Source organism: Oryza brachyantha, chromosome 12 (assembly GCF_000231095.2).
Source record: "Oryza brachyantha chromosome 12, ObraRS2, whole genome shotgun sequence".
Taxonomy (NCBI): Eukaryota; Viridiplantae; Streptophyta; class Magnoliopsida; order Poales; family Poaceae; genus Oryza; species Oryza brachyantha.
Window position 1 is genome coordinate 4352580 of NC_023174.2, and position 19994 is coordinate 4372573.

The window sequence follows — 19994 nt, forward strand, 5'->3', positions numbered from 1 at the left end:
ACAAAAACCAAGAAACTCTGGGAGAGTGACATGTGGGTCCTACATTAATGATAAAGAGCTAACTACTGTATGGGTGAGCTAAGAGAAGGTTATAAAAAGTCTTATAGTCAGCTTATTGGCTATATTATTAGCCTTGCTCTAATAGATGAAATCTCTGTATAGTTTTAATTAATTTCGATCAAAGTGTTCCACAAATTGATCAGGGCACACAATTAATTAGACATACACAGTATCAGTTAGGCCAGTCTCAATGCACAATTTCATGGTATAGTTACCAAGACTGTAAACTACGTAACCGAGCCAGATGAGTTTTATGAGGATGCAACTACTCTCTCGTCTTATAAAACTCTCTCATTTAATGATTATGCCAAATCAGTAATTTTGCTGATGTAGTACCCTATTTAATATACATGACACCTCCATAAAACCTGCATCGAGACTGACCTTACCATTATTGTTGCAGATGCTATTAGTGCCTTGATCTATAACATTTATCAATATATTTAATATTTACAGTACCAGTCGATCATGTGTTATAGATGATTCCAAGAAGGCCGTGTTGCACATGGTTAATTCAAATAAAAAATATGCATGCTCTTGTTGCCTCCTGCCATCAATATAGAATATCACAGATGTTACTTCTACTTAAAAAAATAATAAAATAGCAAATCGCACATCGAGATCCATGTAAAGTATCGCGATAGCTTTGGATAGTTTCACGGTGAGAGGAGACAGTATCTCTCATGCATGATGCATATGTTTTTTTTTAAGCACAATGCATATGGTTAGTCAACTAAGTATTCTAGCTCTTGTATAATTTGTATATATATATCATGAATCGAGCTTATCCACATCTACATCTATGTACATACATATGATGTAATACATGCGGAGGGCTAACGTGTGAAGCTTCGCGCGAGTCACGTCGGCACTAATGCGTAGACACAACAATAATTTCATCATTTTACCAGTACAAAAAATTGATAAGGGAGGAAGATAAAGTAAGGAGGTGAGAGGAAGGGAAGAGGAAATAGCTAGCTAGCTAGGGAGGGAGAAATGTGATCACCTTGAGCATTTTCTCTTCATAGGTGAAAGGTGAAAGAAACTAGCTGAAAAACTTTAATAGGTGAGCAAGACAATACATCGACACCGACACACTGTTTATAGAGCTTTAGGAGGAGGAAACCGTGGAGGCATCAGTTGGTAGCTACGATGGTGGCAACGCTTCCTTAGGGCTTGAAGGTCGTGCTCCTATTGTGCTCGCACCCGACTAGTTAGAAATCTATTCAAAAGCTATCTTCGGACGTGGAGACAATATATTAAGGATGACATAACAGGGACGGTGGCACATCATGAATGCTATGGATAGGGATAGGGAAGGAGTGGCACATCATGAATGCTATGGATAGGGATGGGGGAGAAGGAGAAGGAGGGAGGTGTTTTGATCTAGGGTTTGGAGTAGGGACAATTTTCAGATCGAGACAACGGATGGGAATTAGGGGGAGCGGGAAAGAGAAGGGCACGCGGTGGCATATCTGGGCCCTAAAATTTTCACACCGCGCCACGTTTTCCCCCTTCACCCTTGTAGTCTCTCCTGATTTGGGGACACGTCTACGTATACATGTTTGCCGGAGTACTGTTGCAAACGATCTGATGTTGATTTTTGCCGGAGTACTGTTTGTCCAAGAAGTAATTTTACTGTGTGACATTGACACAACATTTCCGGGTAGATTGAGTGTTTGTGACGAACTTCTTTTACTGATGGACAACTGCCTCCTATTTGGTTCTATGGTGTAGTGTGCCAATCATCGAATTTTCAGATAAGCAGCCTAATGGTGATTAGACCTTTTTCGGTGCATCTTAATTCCTGAAACATTACTAATTAAGAAGCTTTATTTATCTATATAGATTTATTGATACACAAAGACAATATATCCTCTTTATCATTGTGCCGGTTGTTCGATAGGATTATTGTCCATACCGAAAAATGTAATTTTGAAAGGAACATGCAGTGATAATATTTAGAATGCGCATGACAAACTTGTCTGCACCTCCAAATTAACTCCAAAATGATAGGTACACCGCAGTAGAGAAATATAATGTTCAAGGTAAACAACAGCATATATAATAACAGGAAACTAAAGGACAAAACCGACGAATTATACCAAACAAATTAACAATCACCATGCATACATGCAGCACTATGATCAACCTGCTTCTTTCTAGCTACAAAATAACAGTAATTTCCATGAACTCTGTAAAAAACAAGAGAAAAGATAGGATAATATAATCAACTCAACCAACATAAATGAATTGAGATTTGCTCCGGTCCAACAAAAAGTATCTCGAGGTATCAAATCATTTCTCACCATTGAATCTAGCTGAGTAGGATATGCGATGTTAGATCCAACGATCAGAAACGATTTGGTACCTCGAGATACTTTTTGCTATTTTTTTGTTTTCATGCGATTAATTAAGTTCATTAACCGGGAGGAGAGGCTAGGCTTAGGTCAGCTAGCCACCGAGCGCGGCGAAGCCGCCGCCGCGCATCATCTGCTTGAACTCCTTGAAGTCGACGCGGCCGTCGCCGTCGGCGTCGACCTTGCTGATCATCCGGCGGCAGTCCTCGGCGGTGCGGCCCTGCTTGAGGCCGAGGGTGGACAGCACGGACTGCAGCTCGTCGACGGTGATGAAGCCGTCGCCGTTCTGGTCGAACACGTTGAAGGCCTCGCGCATGCCGTCGTCCTCGTCGCCGGCCGGCTGGTTGTGGCGGTGGTCGTCGCCGAGGATGGAGCGGTAGAGGAGGCCGAACTCCTCGACGTCGACGCAGCCGTCGCCGTTGGCGTCGATCTTGTCCATGGTGGCGTCGAGCTCGTCGTCGGGGATGTAGATGCCGAGGTTCCTGAACGACTCGCCCAGCTCCTTCTTGGTGATCCTCCCGTCGCCGTTCTTGTCGAACATCTTGAACACCTTCCTCAGCTCCGACGAATCCATGCCGCCGCCGCTCATATTTAAATTTAATTACACGCAAATTAAGACCGATATGATATCATATCTCATCTATTGTATTATTGCATATGCATGCTCTATGTATGTGGGATTCGATCGATTAATAACGATTTATCTTGAGCTCATTGATCATCATATGTGAGATCAGATGTGGATGGTGCACTTTGTGAGAAGTGGGAAATGGGAGAGAGGAGAAATGGTTGGTGAGGTTGTTTTGGCGTTGGGAGAGAATGGGTTGGGTTGGGTTGGGTTGTGTGGTGAGAGGGAATGGTGGTGCTTGTTTTCCGTTTGGGGAGGTTCGTGTTAATTATTGGCAAACCCAAGAAATTTTTTTTTTACTTTTTGGGGCTGTCTATACAACAGCAGGCTGAAATCCACGTCTGCCTCCCATCTCCATGCTACTCACACATTGCGGAAAAGTCCCAGGATGTTCTCCATGAAAAAACCCCATGGCCCTCAAGAAGAACGGCCAAAAAACACACAAGCTTACCCGTTTTGTTCAACGTTAGTTCTAAATACAGCCTAGAAAACCTAGTAAAGTCATGAAACCAGAAATGCAAAGCTAATAAAAGCATAAAACTAATCATCAAAAAACTCAAGAAAACAAAACTGACAAAACTCTATTCACAAAGCTCAGTAGGGAGCTCAGTACATTAAAAACAGTTTCTTTAAGTTTCTTTTAGAGATTAAAGCAATAAATAATTCTTTGATTTTTGAACGTTTCAGTACAAATAATCACACTTCATCCAAATATTACTACCAAAGAGATATTTGCTAACAAAACATGTAATTACTTCAACAGATAGTAGCCCTTGAATACATGATTGATTTTAATTTGGCAGAAACTAAGCACGCTTTATTGCTAGTGAAATTAACAAAACTATGTATTCAGAGTACAAACAAAACAAAGTAGTATTCCTACAATTAGTGAACTTACGAAAATATATATAGATAGAAAAAACACAACTAACAAAACTATTTGTAAAAAACTTACAAAACAATTTCTAGCACTATTTGAAAAACTCACAAAAATGGATGAAGTGTGTCACTGATCCTTGAACGATTAAAATTAATTCAGCATTTTGCTCTTCAACAACTACTAACAGATGTCACTAGTTTATGACAAAACTAAATCTACTAGACTCTCTCTCTTGCATTGATTTGTTTCACTAGTTTGTGCACTGATGGCCGATGAGTACAGTGTGTGTGAAGAGGAAGATTGGAGTGGTTACAGTCGCGCACAGGCTCTCTCTCTTGCATTCAGGTTGAGAAAATAAAACGGGTTCAACCAATTGTCTCCGCACACCTAATTAGACAAGCACGAATCATATAACGATCCGATGGCCATAAATTCAGCTGAAAAATACAAATAAAACAGCAGCCAACTCTATAGCAATTCCCAAGCCCGGACAAAACTAACTATATATAGCCCTGAGCTTGTTTTGGTATAAAAACAATGTTTCCAACCTCTAAACTAATATTTTTTTATTTAACGTCATTGACTTTCAGATATATCTTTAACCATTCATCTTATTCATCAAATTTTATACATATTTTCGAAATCATAAATTACACTTAAAGTATCTTTGATGATAAATCATAACGAAGCATCTAATAGATATGTATTTTTTAATAAAACAAATAGCAAATCATAAATATAAAAGTCAACTGTGTCAATAAAAAAATTAATGTAGCACAAAATTCGATTACCTTTTGAGCAACTAGCCATGTGACCGCGCATGGTTGCCGGAGTTTTGTTCCATCACTACTGAAACAATTTTTACAGACAAGCAAAATGCATTTGGAGAGACGGGCGGTTTTATCCCATCGCACTATCAAGAACAATTTTTACAGATAGGCAAAATGCATTTGCAGAGGCGCTCTGCAACTAGCTCTGACATACGTAAAATGGACCAACTTCCTTTGTTATTTTTAAAGATGAAAACAATGTCGGTAAGTGGCAATGAATGTATAAACATGTCAGAAAAAAAAATAAGGGCGTCGAAAAGACCTACAACGCCAACATGGAAGACCTAAATTTATCGAAATATATTCAACTCAGTGTCTTCTTCAAAGACTAAAAGCAGGTCATCTCAATCTAAGTAATGTATCAAAACATAAGAAACATGTCTAATATCCAGTAACAAGAGGAGCTCAACATGATATGGAATATCAGACACTATAACCCAACTTACAATAACTCACCATAGCGTCTTGCTGCCAAGTTGGAGTGCGGAATATGAACTCTGTCATTTCCCATTCTTGGATCAAAACACAACACTGCTCTGTACGCACTGGACGCTACGACATTCCTCAATCAACTCACAATCCTCGTTGTACCATCTCCAACATACATGCCACAACACTGATTGATGCAGATGAAGCTGGCAACACGGCACTATCCCCATGACGAAGTACCAGGGAGCAATGCCTGGCAACACCAAACTGATCCAACAATTGGTTCCATCTCCAGCACAGCAGCCCATGGCCAGCAGGTCGGCATGCCACGAGCCATGGTGTAAGCCATACCATCACAGGACCAACATCCAGATGCTTCACCGCCGAGTCCCATTTCAGATAACCAAACACATTACACAATTACCGATGTAACCGGCCTTGATTATGGGTCATCATCATATGGAGCACAGGCACCTGGCTGTGAAGGAAGAACGAGGATTTGCTTTCCGCGCTTCCTGAATTCAAGTGCTGCAGGAAAGGCAGCATCTGACAAATGCATGTTGCCCATCAGATCCAACCGCTCCAAGTTACCTAAAACAAGATTTCCATGGGTTGTTAACCTATATATGTATTAATAGTCTATGTCCGCTTCGATCATAGACCAGTAAACCCAATTTAGTATGTCTTTTTCTTACATGTATTTTGCTTCAAGACATTGCAGATGACTTCCATAGATTCAGGAGGCAAGAGGTTAGACCCTGCATTGACTGACACAAGGACTGGTGCTTGTCGTATTAATCTGGAAACAAAATGTGCAGCTCTAATCCCACCGCGGTTCTTACTGCAAAATAGATAAAAAGTATGCAAGGCAAATGTCACTATGGCACATTGACACAAGTACCACTTACACACCCACTATGGTTTTTCCCTACCTGACATTGATATGGGAAAGGGCAACCTCTGCTGGTAATGCTTCCTCAAGGATTTGGAAGCCTATCGGCCCAAGGCCAATATCTTCAATATTTAGCTCCCTTACACCAGAACCCAAAAATTTCGCCAATGCAGCTGCAACAGAACTGAAAATGCATTATAATTGAATAGTGACCAATACAAATATTAGAAAAAAGTGACTCACCTCCCAAGATGATTATCCGATATAGACAGCAGATTAAGTGGTTCACTCACAGATGAAAGGCATTCAAGAAGTTCAGTCACACCAATATTTGTCAAGTCACAGTTCTCTGCTCTTAACCTCGAAAGTGATTTTGCCTTCCAAAGAGTCCGTGAAATAAAACATATAAGAAATCTGTAATTTTTTAACATGCTTAGTCAATGTGCAAGGTTCTTCCAAAGCCAATTTTGTTCTATCGTAGATGTAAAATATATAGTACGAATTCATGACATATGCATCTCCAAAAATTTAGACAGAAAATAGTAAGCATAATTCTGCTTTCTACAATCTACATTGCTTAAGCTTATGATGACACCTGGCCTGGGTTCAGTGTTTGGATACCTGATTCCTTCATCCATGATAGGATTGTCACTTATATCTAAATCTCTTAAGTTAGGCATCTTAACTAAGATTTTGCATAGATCTTCGATATCACTCTTGTTCAAATTGTTACCCCTGGTATGGTAAAGATTAATGATCAGATACTCAATCAGACCATCAGAACATCAAACTAGTAAGGAACAATAAATTCCAAAATAAGGCGGTGCAAAATAATAGAGAAATACCTCAGGTTAAGAAGGGTCAAGGAGTGCAGAGAAGTACTTGAATCTACTGCTGATGAAAAGCGTGCAAATCTTTTATCCACTGTCTTTTGCCAGCCTGCAATCTACAAGAGATGAATTGTTTCCATAATACAATCCAATAAAGGACAAAAAAAGAGAGTGTTTTCCTGTGAACCCACATTGTTTTCTGATATCTCAAGAGTTTGTATGCCACTTGAAGATTCAAGAAGAGTATGAACAATTATTTTGGCAAATGATGGCTGCATCTTAGTATCATTAAGAGACAGAAAATGTAATGACCTGAATAATCACAAGGATAGAACAATGTCTCAATAATCATATATCAATGAACCAAATTACTCAACTCATGTAAGGAATCCACATATTCAGCAAATCAAGTTACATTTTCTTCTATCTGTTGAATCAAAATAGCTAAGCTTACTAATAGTGCCATCAACCATAACAGGGCAAGTGGCTTACTTTCCCATTGAAAGAAAATCTAATAAACCGGCAGAGATGTTTAGAGGGTTGCTTTCGCAAATACGTGATGATTTGATACTGAAGTTCTGGATCCCATGGTTTACTGATCCCTTCTGCAATACACTATTACAAATTTTATCCATGGCAGCAGGACAAAGCTGGCAATGAATAAATTCAAGAGAAAGCAATGTCTCTGCATGGCAGTCCAAAAGCATGCAGACGCCATTAACCTGTCAGTACAAATTGAGAAGAAATTCAACACTTATGAACTAATCAATCAAAGTCAGATAATGAAATAATAAAACAACAGAGAAGGACCATGCAGAAAATGGTAGTGCTTTCCAGTTTACTTGTTTAACATGAAGTCAGTTTATTTAGGATGCTGCATTTAACCCTTAATACTACATTAAATAGAGAAAATTATCTTATGAATTTCTTATGTTTAAACATGTATATTACAGCAAGTCAAAAAAACAAACCAGTGCCCTTTTTCTTCAACTGAGTTTACAGAGGATTGTTGTTCAAGAAGGTTTCAGAATTCAGACAGAACCATCAGTATTATTCCCTGAAGTTACGGTTACAACAATAAATGCAGTTTCACCAGTATAAGATTACCTCCAGCTCTGATTTTATTCTTACAAACATCAATTTTTCCAGCTTACTACCTTGCAACAAACCCTGAAAGACATGATTTTCAGCAGTCAAACTTAGTAAAATTTAAATTCATTGAAAAAGATCATTTTGGTCAGCATGCAAAGATTAGCTTTTGTATCAAGAATAGAAGGACCAACCATTTGGAAAAGGGAACAAGAAAATGCAGTTGTGAAGAAAAAGAGCACTCAAATGATACATCAAACACAACTTGATCTATAGATTTCAGAACTTAGGAGAGTATCACAGATCTATGAGGTATCATCAGCACTTACAGAAATTTCTGCTGTGCAAAGAACACTTTGCAGTCGCAAACACCTGAAAATAAGTGAAAATGCATTATAGTAAAAGTTAAGAAATTGAAGTTAGAAATCAGGTCCAATCATGAACCAAACTGATCATAAAAGATTGTAAGATTACCAGTTACAAAATAGCAAACCTAAAATCGCAAAACTAGGTCATCATAAATCTCACCAAGTCTTCATGACATTTGCTTTTTAATGAATATGTATAATAGAGAAATATTTTCTCACAATGTTAAGAACAATGTGAGTTAAAATTGCTCAAATATCACTCCCAAAAAAGAATTGCATTTTGAGCATGTGAAAAAAAATGAAATTTTCAATTTATCATGGCACCTCGAGTAACAGCCAAATCTTCTGCAATGATACATAAATGTTGAATAATGTTGACGGATGTCCTTGCTGTGGAGAACATAACTCATGATTTTAGCTGTCCAGAACATCAGCAAAAGATAATTATGGTTACAATAGCAACAAACGGGTGATGCACTGAAAGATAATTACAAAGCATTTCTTTTCAGTTTTAATAAAAGTAAACTAAGTTGAAATAAGTGGAACTGATGGCCATATGAAATTACGAAAGTTAACACCAATGATGAAACAATGTCAAGCATAGCGAATAGCAAATATTTAGTCATGCTGGGAAGCATTCTTGATACTGACCTGATATAGTCAGCTCACCAATATTCCCACAAAAGGAAGGAAGCAAGGCACTCTCAGCAGCTTCGTCAAGGCACCTGTGGAAGGGTCAAGGAGAACAGAAGATGCATATGTTAAAATGCAGTTCCAACATATTATGTAAAGTAAAAGCATTTCACCAAAGCTCAGAATGTAAGTTTTATATCACGCACTCCTGCAAATGCTTTTCCCAATATTGTTGCTGCCAATCTACAGTAATCAAGCTATCATGTCCAGCATTATCACAAAGGGGCCAACGAAGTCTGAACAATGCTTGCCACGCGGAGTTGAAATCTTCGCACCTGAAGACATCGGCATATACGTAAGTAAAATGCATGAATAAAACCTGATTCTGGACATTTACTAAGATTCTAAAAATTGGTACACAGTATTCTTTTATCCCGCCACAATGTAGAGAGTAATCTGAGTAAAAGGACTGACTATGAAGCCTGATTAGTGGTTACAGTAACAGGTAAAGATAAGCAACGAACCGGTTTTATAACATGCAATCAATTCGAGCAATAAACAAAACTACTAGCATTTATCTCTCTTTTTTCTTATTTTTGCAAATGTGTGGTACCTTGATCGTTTTATCCCGCGTCCGCCGCCGTCAGGCCCTCCAAACCCAACACTTGTAGCAGCAGTTGAAGAGCAGCACCTGGCACGGGCGATTACAGATGAACGATGATCAGGTTGCCTCGTCTCCGAGAAATAACACACCATGCATCCAATAACAAGTAGATAGACATCCATGGAGGGGAGGAATACAGAGGGGGGACGGCGGTTGGGGACTTGGGGTACCGGCGATAACGCGCCTCGTGTGCGTGGTGGAGCGACTCGAGCGCGGCGGGCGGGAGGCGTGACGCCACCCGGTGGAGGAGCTCCCACGGCAGCGCCTCCGCCACCTCCTCCGGCGTAATCACCAGGCGGCCACCCTCCTCCTCCTCCTCCTCCTCCCCGCCAGCCTCGCCACCACAGGCCCCATCCCCATCGAGATGGCCAGGGCCGCACCCGCCGGCGGCCGCCGCACCTTCGCTGAGGTGGGAGGCCACCTCCTCGAGGCACAGCGACAGCAAGCTGGGAGAACGCGACGGCGCCGCCGCCGCCGCCGCCGCCATCGCCGGAGTTGTTGGAGAGAGGAAGGAGCGCTGCGGTTAGTGGGCCCAGTCACGCAGAGAAGCATAGTTAGTAAGGTATTGGGCCGGGCCCAGTTGCTTTGCTTTGCTATGCTAAGATGGGCCTCTGTGTACTCGGCCCATGCAATCTTTTTTTACGATTGCATTTCCTGACCTAAGTGAAGTACTGGAGCATGGAATCACGTCGTGTGACAAGATAATTTGCATTTCCTCTCATCGGGTCAAGTATTAGATCACGGAATCAAAGAAACAAACTGACATCTTAAGGCACGTATAAAGGATTGTTACTGCCGTCTCTTTTGTTACATGCTCGCTGATAGATATAGAAGAAAAACGATAGGAGAGAGAAAATGAGTTGTTATGTAGTCAGCAAAACATCGACTCTCGGCGTATAAAATACGAGGAAACAACCCAAAAAATATGTTTGTACGTGTGGTAACTCTAATCCCGACCAGATGAAATGTGAATGAGCAATTAATTAGTATATAATTATAAAAAGTCAGCTTGAGAGACTGTTCGGAGTTTTTTCTGCTAACGTGGTTTGAGATAGAGTACATAATAGGCCCTATCATTGAACATGCCCTTAAGTTTTGGTCATTGGAGTTAGACCATTTTCTAAATATTTACTTCTTTTAGATTTATACCATTGGCTAATCTAGGGATGAAATGGTAAAAAAACAAAATCATTATTTTATTATATTTTTCAGAAAACCGTCGAGGACTTTCCATATTTATATTAAGTATTTATAAGTAGTAACTTCAATACCAGGTCGGCAGTTTTTTTAAGAAAACTGTTTTTTAAATAGAAATGATTGGAAAATTACTATCATTATATTAGTTTTTAAAGGACGCAACTACTTGACGCGCGGTAGCTGGTTTGTTCTAACTAGCGACCCATTCTACGTCGTATGCTTCGCATGGCTTGTTATCAAATTTACTACACGCTAACAAATTTACCATACGCTAAATTGCTAATCTCATATCTTGTCTTTCCTGAAAATAAACTGCAGCGAGCGCATCACACCCATCTTCTCTCCAAAATGTGACAAACAAGTTAAATGCTTCAAATATAATTTTCTCTTAAATTACTCGTCCAATCAACGATCCAATTAAACGGTTGTGTTCGTACCAATTAAATCTTTATAACAAGATCTCACATGATTGTATTTTGATAAAAAGAATTACAAACTACTTTTAGACATATAAAAATAAATTTAACATAACATAAAAGCAATTTACATATATTATAGAAGTAACTTAAAATTAGAAGTAAATCCGTTATGGGTAACTATGATATGTTGATTAAATATAATTTTTAGATAGACTTGTATTTTTACCCGCGCAATAGATTTTTTTAATGCCGTAACAAGTTAATTTACTTTTATTGTAAGTTACTTCTTAAATTTAATACAACATAAAAGTAATTTACATATATTATAGAAGTTACATCCCGCGGCATTAAATTTGCATCCCTCAAAATATCAAAATTATATCTCCACAGTACTAAAAGTTACATCCATGATCCAAAAAATATTAAAAGTTACATCCCTCAATGTTGAAGTTATATCCGCGCCAATGTTGAAAATGCATCCTTATATCACTAAAAGTTATATCCCATGACACTTAAGTTATAACCGAACATTGCTAAAAAAAGTTATATCCAAATAACACCAAAGTTACATCACTTTTGAAATTTCCATAATATTAAAATTACATCCGAATAGCACTGAAGTTATATTCCTAATGTTGATGTTTCATCCTCGCAATATTGAGGTTATATCTCGACAACACTAAAAAATTACATCACCATGACACTGAAATAACATCTGGGCAACAATAAAAGGTTACATCCAAACAATATATATTGAAGTTATATACCCAAAGCATTGAAGTTACATCTAAAAATAACATTGAAGTTACATCAAGGAGCTTCTTTAAAACTGCAGATACCACCCGTTGCAATCCAGCCAGCACCACCTCTGTCAGAGAGCAAGTCAAACCACATGTACGTTACTTTCTAGTAAATATAAGTTACTTTTCAAACAAATTAAATTACTTCTAAATCTCAATTAATTGTTATGAACATAGCTGTATTAATTGTTATAAAAGTAATTTGTAATTTTTCATCAAAATATAATCATGTGAGATCTTGTTATAAAGATTTAATTGTTATAGACACAACGGTGTAATCGTATCGTAGATCGGATGAGTAGTTTAAGAGAAAAATGTATTTGAAGCATAGGTGGTTCTAATTTGCTTGATGGACTAGTAGTATATTTTTAAGTAAAGTAGGACACTTGTGGATCGGATATCTCCGTATGCGACCGGATGGACGATCAATGCATCTCTAGTTAAGTATATCGAGTGCAGGATTTACTTATATCATGACAAGTTACTTTCTTTTGCTTTAAGTTACTTCTATAATATATGTAAATTACATTTATGTTGTATTAAATTTATTTTTATACGTCTAAAATGTAACTTAATTAAATCTAAAAGTAATTTGGATATAATATAAAAATAATTTATATTTTTTATCAAAATATAATCATGTGAGATCTTGTTATAAAGATTTAATTGTTACGAACACAACGGTGTAATCGGATCGTAGATCGGATGAATAGTTTAAGAAAAAATTACATTTAAAGTATATGTGATTTTAATTTGCTTGATGTACTAGTAGTATACTTGTAGGATATTTGATATTTTAGGCGTCGCTCGATAAGACTAGTGGCGGAACTGGACAGAAAATCAAAGGGGGCCGGCCGGTTAGACAAGTATTTGATAGTTCAAAAATTGGCATTTTCTCCTCGATTTCATGCATTGGCAATACATAAAAGCGAATAGTTTGCAAAAGTAAGCAATATACTTACGTGTTCATTTAAACTTCACGGCACGACGCTTCACTGTATTGAAATCGTCCATAATCAAATCTGTCGTCACCTTCGTTGCAATCTGTCTCTCAATATAAAGTACCAAACAATCTCTTAAAAATCCATCTTTCATTTTATTTCGTAGCCTAGTTTTAACAAGTTTCATTGCAGAAAATGCTCGCCCTATAGTTGCAGTTGAAACTGGTAAAGTAAGAACAAGGCGAATCAACCTAGAAATGAAAAAGGAAATGTTATTACTTGATGTTATAAATTTTTGGTTAAGAAACTAAGTACGTAAACAGGGTTCCCACATGGGCTGAGTTGGGCCACGGTGGCCTGCTAGACTATCTTTGACTTGGGCTACATATAAAGGGGTAACAAGAAATTTTCTTTTTATTAGGAGGGGCCATGCCCCCTGCAGTTCCGCCCCTGGATAAGACTATAGAGTGCACGCACACTAATCAGATTTTACCTTTTTAAAAACGATACCAAAGCTCTCTACGGATATGCACCACATGAAACCTTGTTGTAAAAACAATTGAGAAATGTATACAAATGATACACTTAGTATGTATTGTATTGGCACAAGCATATTCTGTTATTAATATCTGATACTCATTGTTAGTTCAGTTTCTTTTTGCAAGTATACTTATGGGGGTACAAAGGGTCGCGATCTCATCGAGGTCCTCTGTCGCAGGAATCGACGGTGAATCCGTGACCGGGCCTAAGGGGCCTTATACACACCGCCCGTCACATCATAGGAGCTAGTCACGTTTGAAGTCATTACCCTTAACCATAACATAATAATGAGAACCAGGAAGACAATAAAATGCATTTTAAAAATGAGAACCAAGTTTATATGATGCTATATATACAGTTCTGCTAAGTTGCTAACTATGGAGAAATGTATCTGAAATGAAAAAGACTGCATCTTTTCAACACTCTGCAGTTATCAACTAGTACTACTACACAGTGACGACCGGGGTTGAAAGCTCCGGCAACCCACTCTGGCCATTCAGGACGACCACCTTCCCCTCCGAATCCACATCAACAATGGCGGAGTCGCCCTCCTTCACCTCCCCAGCCAGCATCTTCTCCGCGAGGCTGTCCTCCAGCAGCCTCATGATGGCCCTCCTCAGCGGCCTCGCGCCGTAGCTCGGGTTATACCCCTCGTCGACGACCCGTTCTTTGAACTTCTCGGTGACCTGGAGGGCAATGTCCTTGGCCTTGAGCCTGTCAATGACCTCCTTGAGCATAATGTCGGCGATCTCCTTCACCTCCAGCTTGGTGAGCTGCCTGAAGACGATCATCTCGTCGAGGCGGTTCAGGAACTCGGGGCGGAAGTACTGCTTCATCTCCTCGACGACCAGGCTCTTGATCCTGCTGTAGCTGCTGTCCTTCTCGTCGTAGTCGAGGTCGAACCCGATCTTTCGCCCGCCCTTCTCGATGACGCTGCTCCCGACATTCGATGTCATTATGAGGAGGGTGTTCTTGAAGTCCACTGTCCTCCCCTTGCTGTCAGTTAGCCTTCCATCTTCCAGGATCTGGAGCATCATGTTGAACACATCTGGATGCGCCTTTTCAATCTCGTCGAAGAGCACAACGGTGTATGGCCGGCGTCGAACTGCCTCCGTCAGCTGTCCACCCTCAGTGTAACCAACATACCCTGGGGGTGATCCAATCAACTTGGATACAGTGTGCCTCTCCATGAATTCACTCATGTCAAGCCGGATCATGGCCTCCTCGGAGCCAAAGTAATAAGCCGCGAGCGCCTTTGCAAGCTCGGATTTACCAACACCGGTTGGACCTGCAAAGATGAAGCTCGCGATTGGCCTGTTCGGGTTCTTGAGGCCGACACGAGCACGCCGGATGGAGCGACTGATGGCTTTCACAGCCTCATCTTGACCAATTACACGCGTGTGCAAAGTCTCTTCCATCTTCAGAAGCTTATCGGACTCGTCACTTGAGACTTTCTCTACTGGGATACCAGTCCATGATGATACAATGTGCTGGATGTCTGCTTCATTGACCAGTGGCCCTGTCTCCCCTGATTCAGTCTCTGCCTTGCTCATCTCCTTGCTCTTGTCAATGAGCGCTGTTATCTGGGCCTTCAATTCCATTTCACGATCACGCAGCTCTCCAGCCTAATGTCAATAAATTTAAATATATCCCATCAATTATAAGTTAACATTTGTATCAAATAAAAGGCAAATTGACAAGCATTGACTTCTGTATAGCATGCACAATGTAAGGAAGGAAGGTAATATGGACGGACACTACTATTTACTACCTCTGTTTCGTATTATAAGACTTTCTAGCATTGTCTAAATTTATCAATTGATTAATGTATATAATTTATATATATGTCTAGATTAATTATCATCCATATGAACCTAGGCAAAGCTAGAAAGTCTTACATTATAAAATGGAAGGAGTAGATAACTATTTTTCCAAGCAAAAGTGTGAATCACACTAGGTAGTCATCAACTTAAATAGAAGCTTTATTCTGATGGAATGGACAAGGAATTCCTAGATGACATTAATTATGTCATGTATGATAATAATGGTGAATTTACCCTAACAGTGGATTCAATAAGTATTTAAACAGTAAAGTTGCTTCATGAACTTAAGAGATATCAAAATCTAGTACTCCATCCATAGGCAGCTACCTTTTCAAAGTCCTGGCTACGAACAGCTTCATTCTTATCTTTTGTGATTTGCTTGAGCTCCTTGTCAAGCTCTCTAGCTTCTTCAGGGACCTGTAGAAATAGTTGGATTCAGATATTGTGTAGAGCATACGAGAAATTTTGAAAAGGTAAGGAGATCCAAACAAATGGTAGCATATGACCAAATTCAGTACCTGGGCATGTCGAAGCCTTACACGTGAACCTGCTTCATCAATCAAGTCAATTGCTTTATCTGGGAGGAAACGATCACTGCAAACAAAACAATGTGTCAGGTGACGAAAATTACAATGATGCATGATTGTAGTCAAGCTATAGTACTAAATTAATAATACCCAGAAAAAACGTGCAGCAGTTTTTTCAGAGAATTTTTTGAAGTCTCAGAATTTATCCAATTTAAATTATAGGAACATATCCTTATTTTCTCTGATAATCGGTTGAGTTGTGGAGACAGATTAAGATATTTCCTATTCAATAAATTTAATTCTCAACTGGGAAATCCTCACTAACACTTTGTTGAGATGCTACGTAAGATCCATAAAAACAATTTGCATGATGATCAAGGGTTCAAGGTGACATTTTCTAGCTTACAACTCAATACTTCATTCACCTAATGTACTGATAAGATAGCTTCGCAGCAGCAATCAAAGAATCATCAGTGTAACGAAGTTTATGATGGATCTCATATCGTTCCCGAAGCCCTCTGAGAATTTCTATGGTTTCATCAACTGTTGGCTCTGGCACTCTTACAGGCTGGAAACGTCTTTCTAATGCTGGGTCTTTCTCAATATGCTTCCTGTATTCATCGAGCGTGGTGGCTCCAATACACTGTAATGAAACATAGAGAGTATATTTTGAGAGGCTATAGTAAATACCAAGCTATCAAGAGATTCAGCATGACATGATGATAGCAGATAGTGCACACAACAACAAATAGAACCGATTGGTAGTCCTATGCTCCCAGTCCCAGCAGATCACCATCCACATACCTGTAATTCTCCTCTTGCTAATGCTGGCTTCAAAATGTTAGCAGCATCAATAGCACCCTCAGCTGCTCCTGCTCCTATGAGAGTGTGGACCTCATCAATGAATAGTATTATCTCATCACTCTGCTTGATTTCTTCCATCAGCTTCTTTAATCTTTCTTCAAATTCGCCACGGTATTTTGTACCAGCAACAAGAAGTCCCATATCGAGGGTAATGACCTGCAGCAAATAAGTGCAAATAAATATTGATTATTTCCAGGAAATCCCTCCAGAAGACTTCAGAGCCTAAACACAGAAGAATGACAAATACGGTATTGATAATATCCCAAAAAAATGAGGATTAGTGCATACAACATTGGATATACCATACACAATTAAAGCAACAAAGTATACCTTCTTTCCTTCTATTGTTTCAGGCACATCACCAGTAGAAATGCGTTGCGCAAGGCCTTCTGCAATTGCTGTCTTTCCAACACCAGGCTCTCCAATTAAGCATGGGTTGTTCTTTGTTCGTCTCCCCAGAATTTGTACGACACGCTCAATCTGCGGTTGCCTTCCAACAACAGGGTCCAGCTTTCCCTACAGAGATTATCAGAGTTAACAACTATGGTGCACAAGTGCTATTATGTTGCAATAGGACAAAAAATATTACCTCCTCTGCTAATTTTGTTAAGTTAGTTCCGTACTCCTCAAGTGTTGGCATTTTATTACCACTGCTCCCTCCCCCAACTCCTGCACCAACAGCTTCTGTTGTCTCACCAATCATTCGAATAACCTAGAAGTGTGCACCGATCGTTATAAAATGCAAAATAGAAACAAGCACTACTTGCTTTACAACAAGGAGAGAAAAAATTCACATATATGCATGTCATTACCTGTGTACGAATATTGCTAGGGTCAGCTCCAAGGCTTTCGAGCACACGGGCCGCTACACCTTCACCCTCACGGAGCAGTCCAAGAAGCAAGTGCTCAGATCCAATATAGTTGTGTCCTGGAAAAATAAGGGCATTAGGTCTGGGAAACCACTAATATTTTATGTGATATGTTCAAATATAACGAGAAAATCGCATGCATCACATCGTGACATAAGAAGCCATGTGATACAAAAGTTTCTTTAACATCTGAACCATCATCTTAGCGACGATGAATTCAAAATGAGTAACACCAACAAAGCAATCAAGATACCGATGCAAAGGCAATAATTTGCATAATGAATAAGAGAATTCCACACTATAGAAGAACAAAAGATGTGATGAACCAAATTAATACGGTATAATCAATGTAACTCAATTTTTACTTTTACTTGATCAAAAATAGAAAAGAGAGCACTTTTAGTGGTACGTATTTAAAAAGAATATGATGTCTTGAAGTATATGCTGGCAACTTCCAATTCAATCCATTTAGAAAACAACATGGTTGTCGGGGACAAAAGTTTGACAGCAACAATAACCAACTACTACTCAGGTAGTACCATTATGAAACTCTCCCTTCTGAGTAGTCTCAGATTGGATCACCAAGCCAGAAAACAAATCCATGGGTTGCTGCATACTTGTAATTAGTAAGTGAAAATGATTGGATAGCTAATCAATAAGCATTGAGACTTTTTGATACATAGATGTCACTATCCTCCTATTAGCTTTTCAATCTTTTTAAAGTGTAATAAGATACAATAGAACCAGAAATCGAAGGCAAAATCACATTGATCAAAATGCAAACAGAGACCTCTTGACGGACATACCTAGCTGACGAGCTTCCTCCAATGAAAGCTCCAGAACACGTTTTGCACGTGGTGTGAATGGTATTTCGACAGCAACAAAACCATTGCCTCTCCCAATGATCTTCTCCACTTCCACACGTGCATCCTTGAGATTTATACCCATTGACTTGAGCACCTTAGCAGCAATACCAGTGCCTTCTCCAATCAAACCCAATAGAATTTGCTCGGTACCGACAAAGTTGTGTCCCAACCGCCTTGCCTCTTCTTGCGCAAGCATTATAACCTTGATAGCTTTCTCGGTGAACCTCTCAAACATCGATCTGGTTACAAAACGAGTACGCCTTCCCCGTCTTGATCTGTAAGATGCAACCGTCGATCTGAAGTTGCTGACTGGCATGACTGAGAAGCTATGTACTGATCTCAGACCAACAAATGCTGCCATCTTAACAGGGCGGCTCAATGACATAGCCAACATTGAGGGAGGCCTCCTGGTTCCATGAGACTTCCATCGCTGACCACTTACACGGCCCGCGAAAGTTGTTCCAAGAGCAACCGGCTGGAGCAGGGTTCCTGCCATGGTTAGAAGTAACTCCCCCAAACCTGTGCAGAGCCAACAGTTCAGAAATAGTTAGAAACCAATCTAGATACTTGATCCACAAAGGGAAGTAAGCTAAATGCTCAGAGATAAACACAATGGAGAGTATGGTATCTAAATAAACATACTGTGCTTTAACATGTTCTGCTTATTATTCTTTTGTTTCTAAACAAAACATTCTGTGCTTCCTCTTCACTGAAACTGTACATTATCTAAAAAATCCGCACTAAACTGTAAAATCATAAATAGCTATATTGTTCTCTCTTCTTTTCTCCGATTTATTCAGAAGGAAATTGCAGTGCTACAAAAACTCCCAGCAAAAGAAATTAACACTTCCATCTGCTCTCCCGTTCATCTATTCAATATCTGCATAACCATATCGAGACAATAAAAAATCGAATAAAGATCGGCCATACCATTGCACGCCTATCCACAAACATCCTCGCAACAACAACATAAAAAAAAAAAGAAAAAGCAATCCTTATTTCCATACAGCAAACAGAAAAAAAAAAGAACATCTAGGGATCGCAATACCAAGAACTACACCCCAACCAAAGACCAACAAGATCACCAGCCCATCCAAGAGCGCAAATTTCCCGCACCACAGCCTCCGAACACGGCAGCCAAGAACAGGCAGGCAATCACAGGGACCAACCAAGAACAGTAATTCACGGACAGGGAAGGGAAGGACGGGCATGGGGATAGATAGGGCGAAAGCTTACCTCCGAGGAGAGAGAGAGAGAGAGAACAAAGGTGCGTTCTTGGTTATTTTTCCTCCCTGGAGATAAGGAGGGGGAGGACGGAGGAGAGAAGAGGAAGACGGGGCCTCCGGCTCACTGGCTGGCTGGGCGCCCAACAAGCAGAAGCGGAGGAGAGATTGGTGCGCCTCTCTCTCCTGGGTTTTGTTTTGGCCGTGCCTGGGCGATTCTTCTCCTCTTTCTTTTGTTTTCTTGTGAAAAAGTTGCGATTTT

The 19994-nt window shown here is 39.6% G+C and overlaps 3 protein-coding genes across 3 annotated transcripts; all 3 read right to left on the reverse strand.

The window, feature by feature from the left end:
- Nucleotides 1-2388: 2388 nt before the first annotated feature.
- LOC102709415 (probable calcium-binding protein CML28) lies at nucleotides 2389-3637 on the reverse strand. The gene has a single exon (XM_015843059.2). The coding sequence runs from the start codon at nucleotides 3007-3009 to the stop codon at nucleotides 2515-2517; it is 495 nt and encodes a 164-aa protein (XP_015698545.1). The 5' UTR covers nucleotides 3010-3637; the 3' UTR covers nucleotides 2389-2514.
- Nucleotides 3638-4699: 1062 nt separating this feature from the next.
- Nucleotides 4700-10437, reverse strand: LOC102712319. Its single transcript, XM_015843355.2, has 15 exons — nucleotides 9846-10437; nucleotides 9613-9690; nucleotides 9206-9334; nucleotides 9018-9091; nucleotides 8691-8784; nucleotides 8328-8370; nucleotides 8017-8079; nucleotides 7402-7631; nucleotides 7101-7221; nucleotides 6925-7025; nucleotides 6701-6814; nucleotides 6323-6493; nucleotides 6120-6263; nucleotides 5883-6028; nucleotides 4700-5778 (listed from the first exon to the last, which is right to left on the reverse strand). Exons 1-15 carry the CDS (start codon nucleotides 10148-10150, stop codon nucleotides 5630-5632), a joined length of 1962 nt encoding a protein of 653 aa, XP_015698841.1. The 5' UTR covers nucleotides 10151-10437; the 3' UTR covers nucleotides 4700-5629.
- Nucleotides 10438-13835: 3398 nt separating this feature from the next.
- LOC102709694 (chaperone protein ClpC2, chloroplastic) lies at nucleotides 13836-19865 on the reverse strand. Its single transcript, XM_006663854.3, has 10 exons — nucleotides 19746-19865; nucleotides 18450-19028; nucleotides 17587-17702; nucleotides 17364-17486; nucleotides 17105-17290; nucleotides 16715-16930; nucleotides 16336-16553; nucleotides 15902-15977; nucleotides 15711-15800; nucleotides 13836-15185 (listed from the first exon to the last, which is right to left on the reverse strand). Exons 2-10 carry the CDS (start codon nucleotides 19003-19005, stop codon nucleotides 14007-14009), a joined length of 2760 nt encoding a protein of 919 aa, XP_006663917.1. The 5' UTR covers nucleotides 19006-19028; nucleotides 19746-19865; the 3' UTR covers nucleotides 13836-14006.
- Nucleotides 19866-19994: the final 129 nt, after the last annotated feature.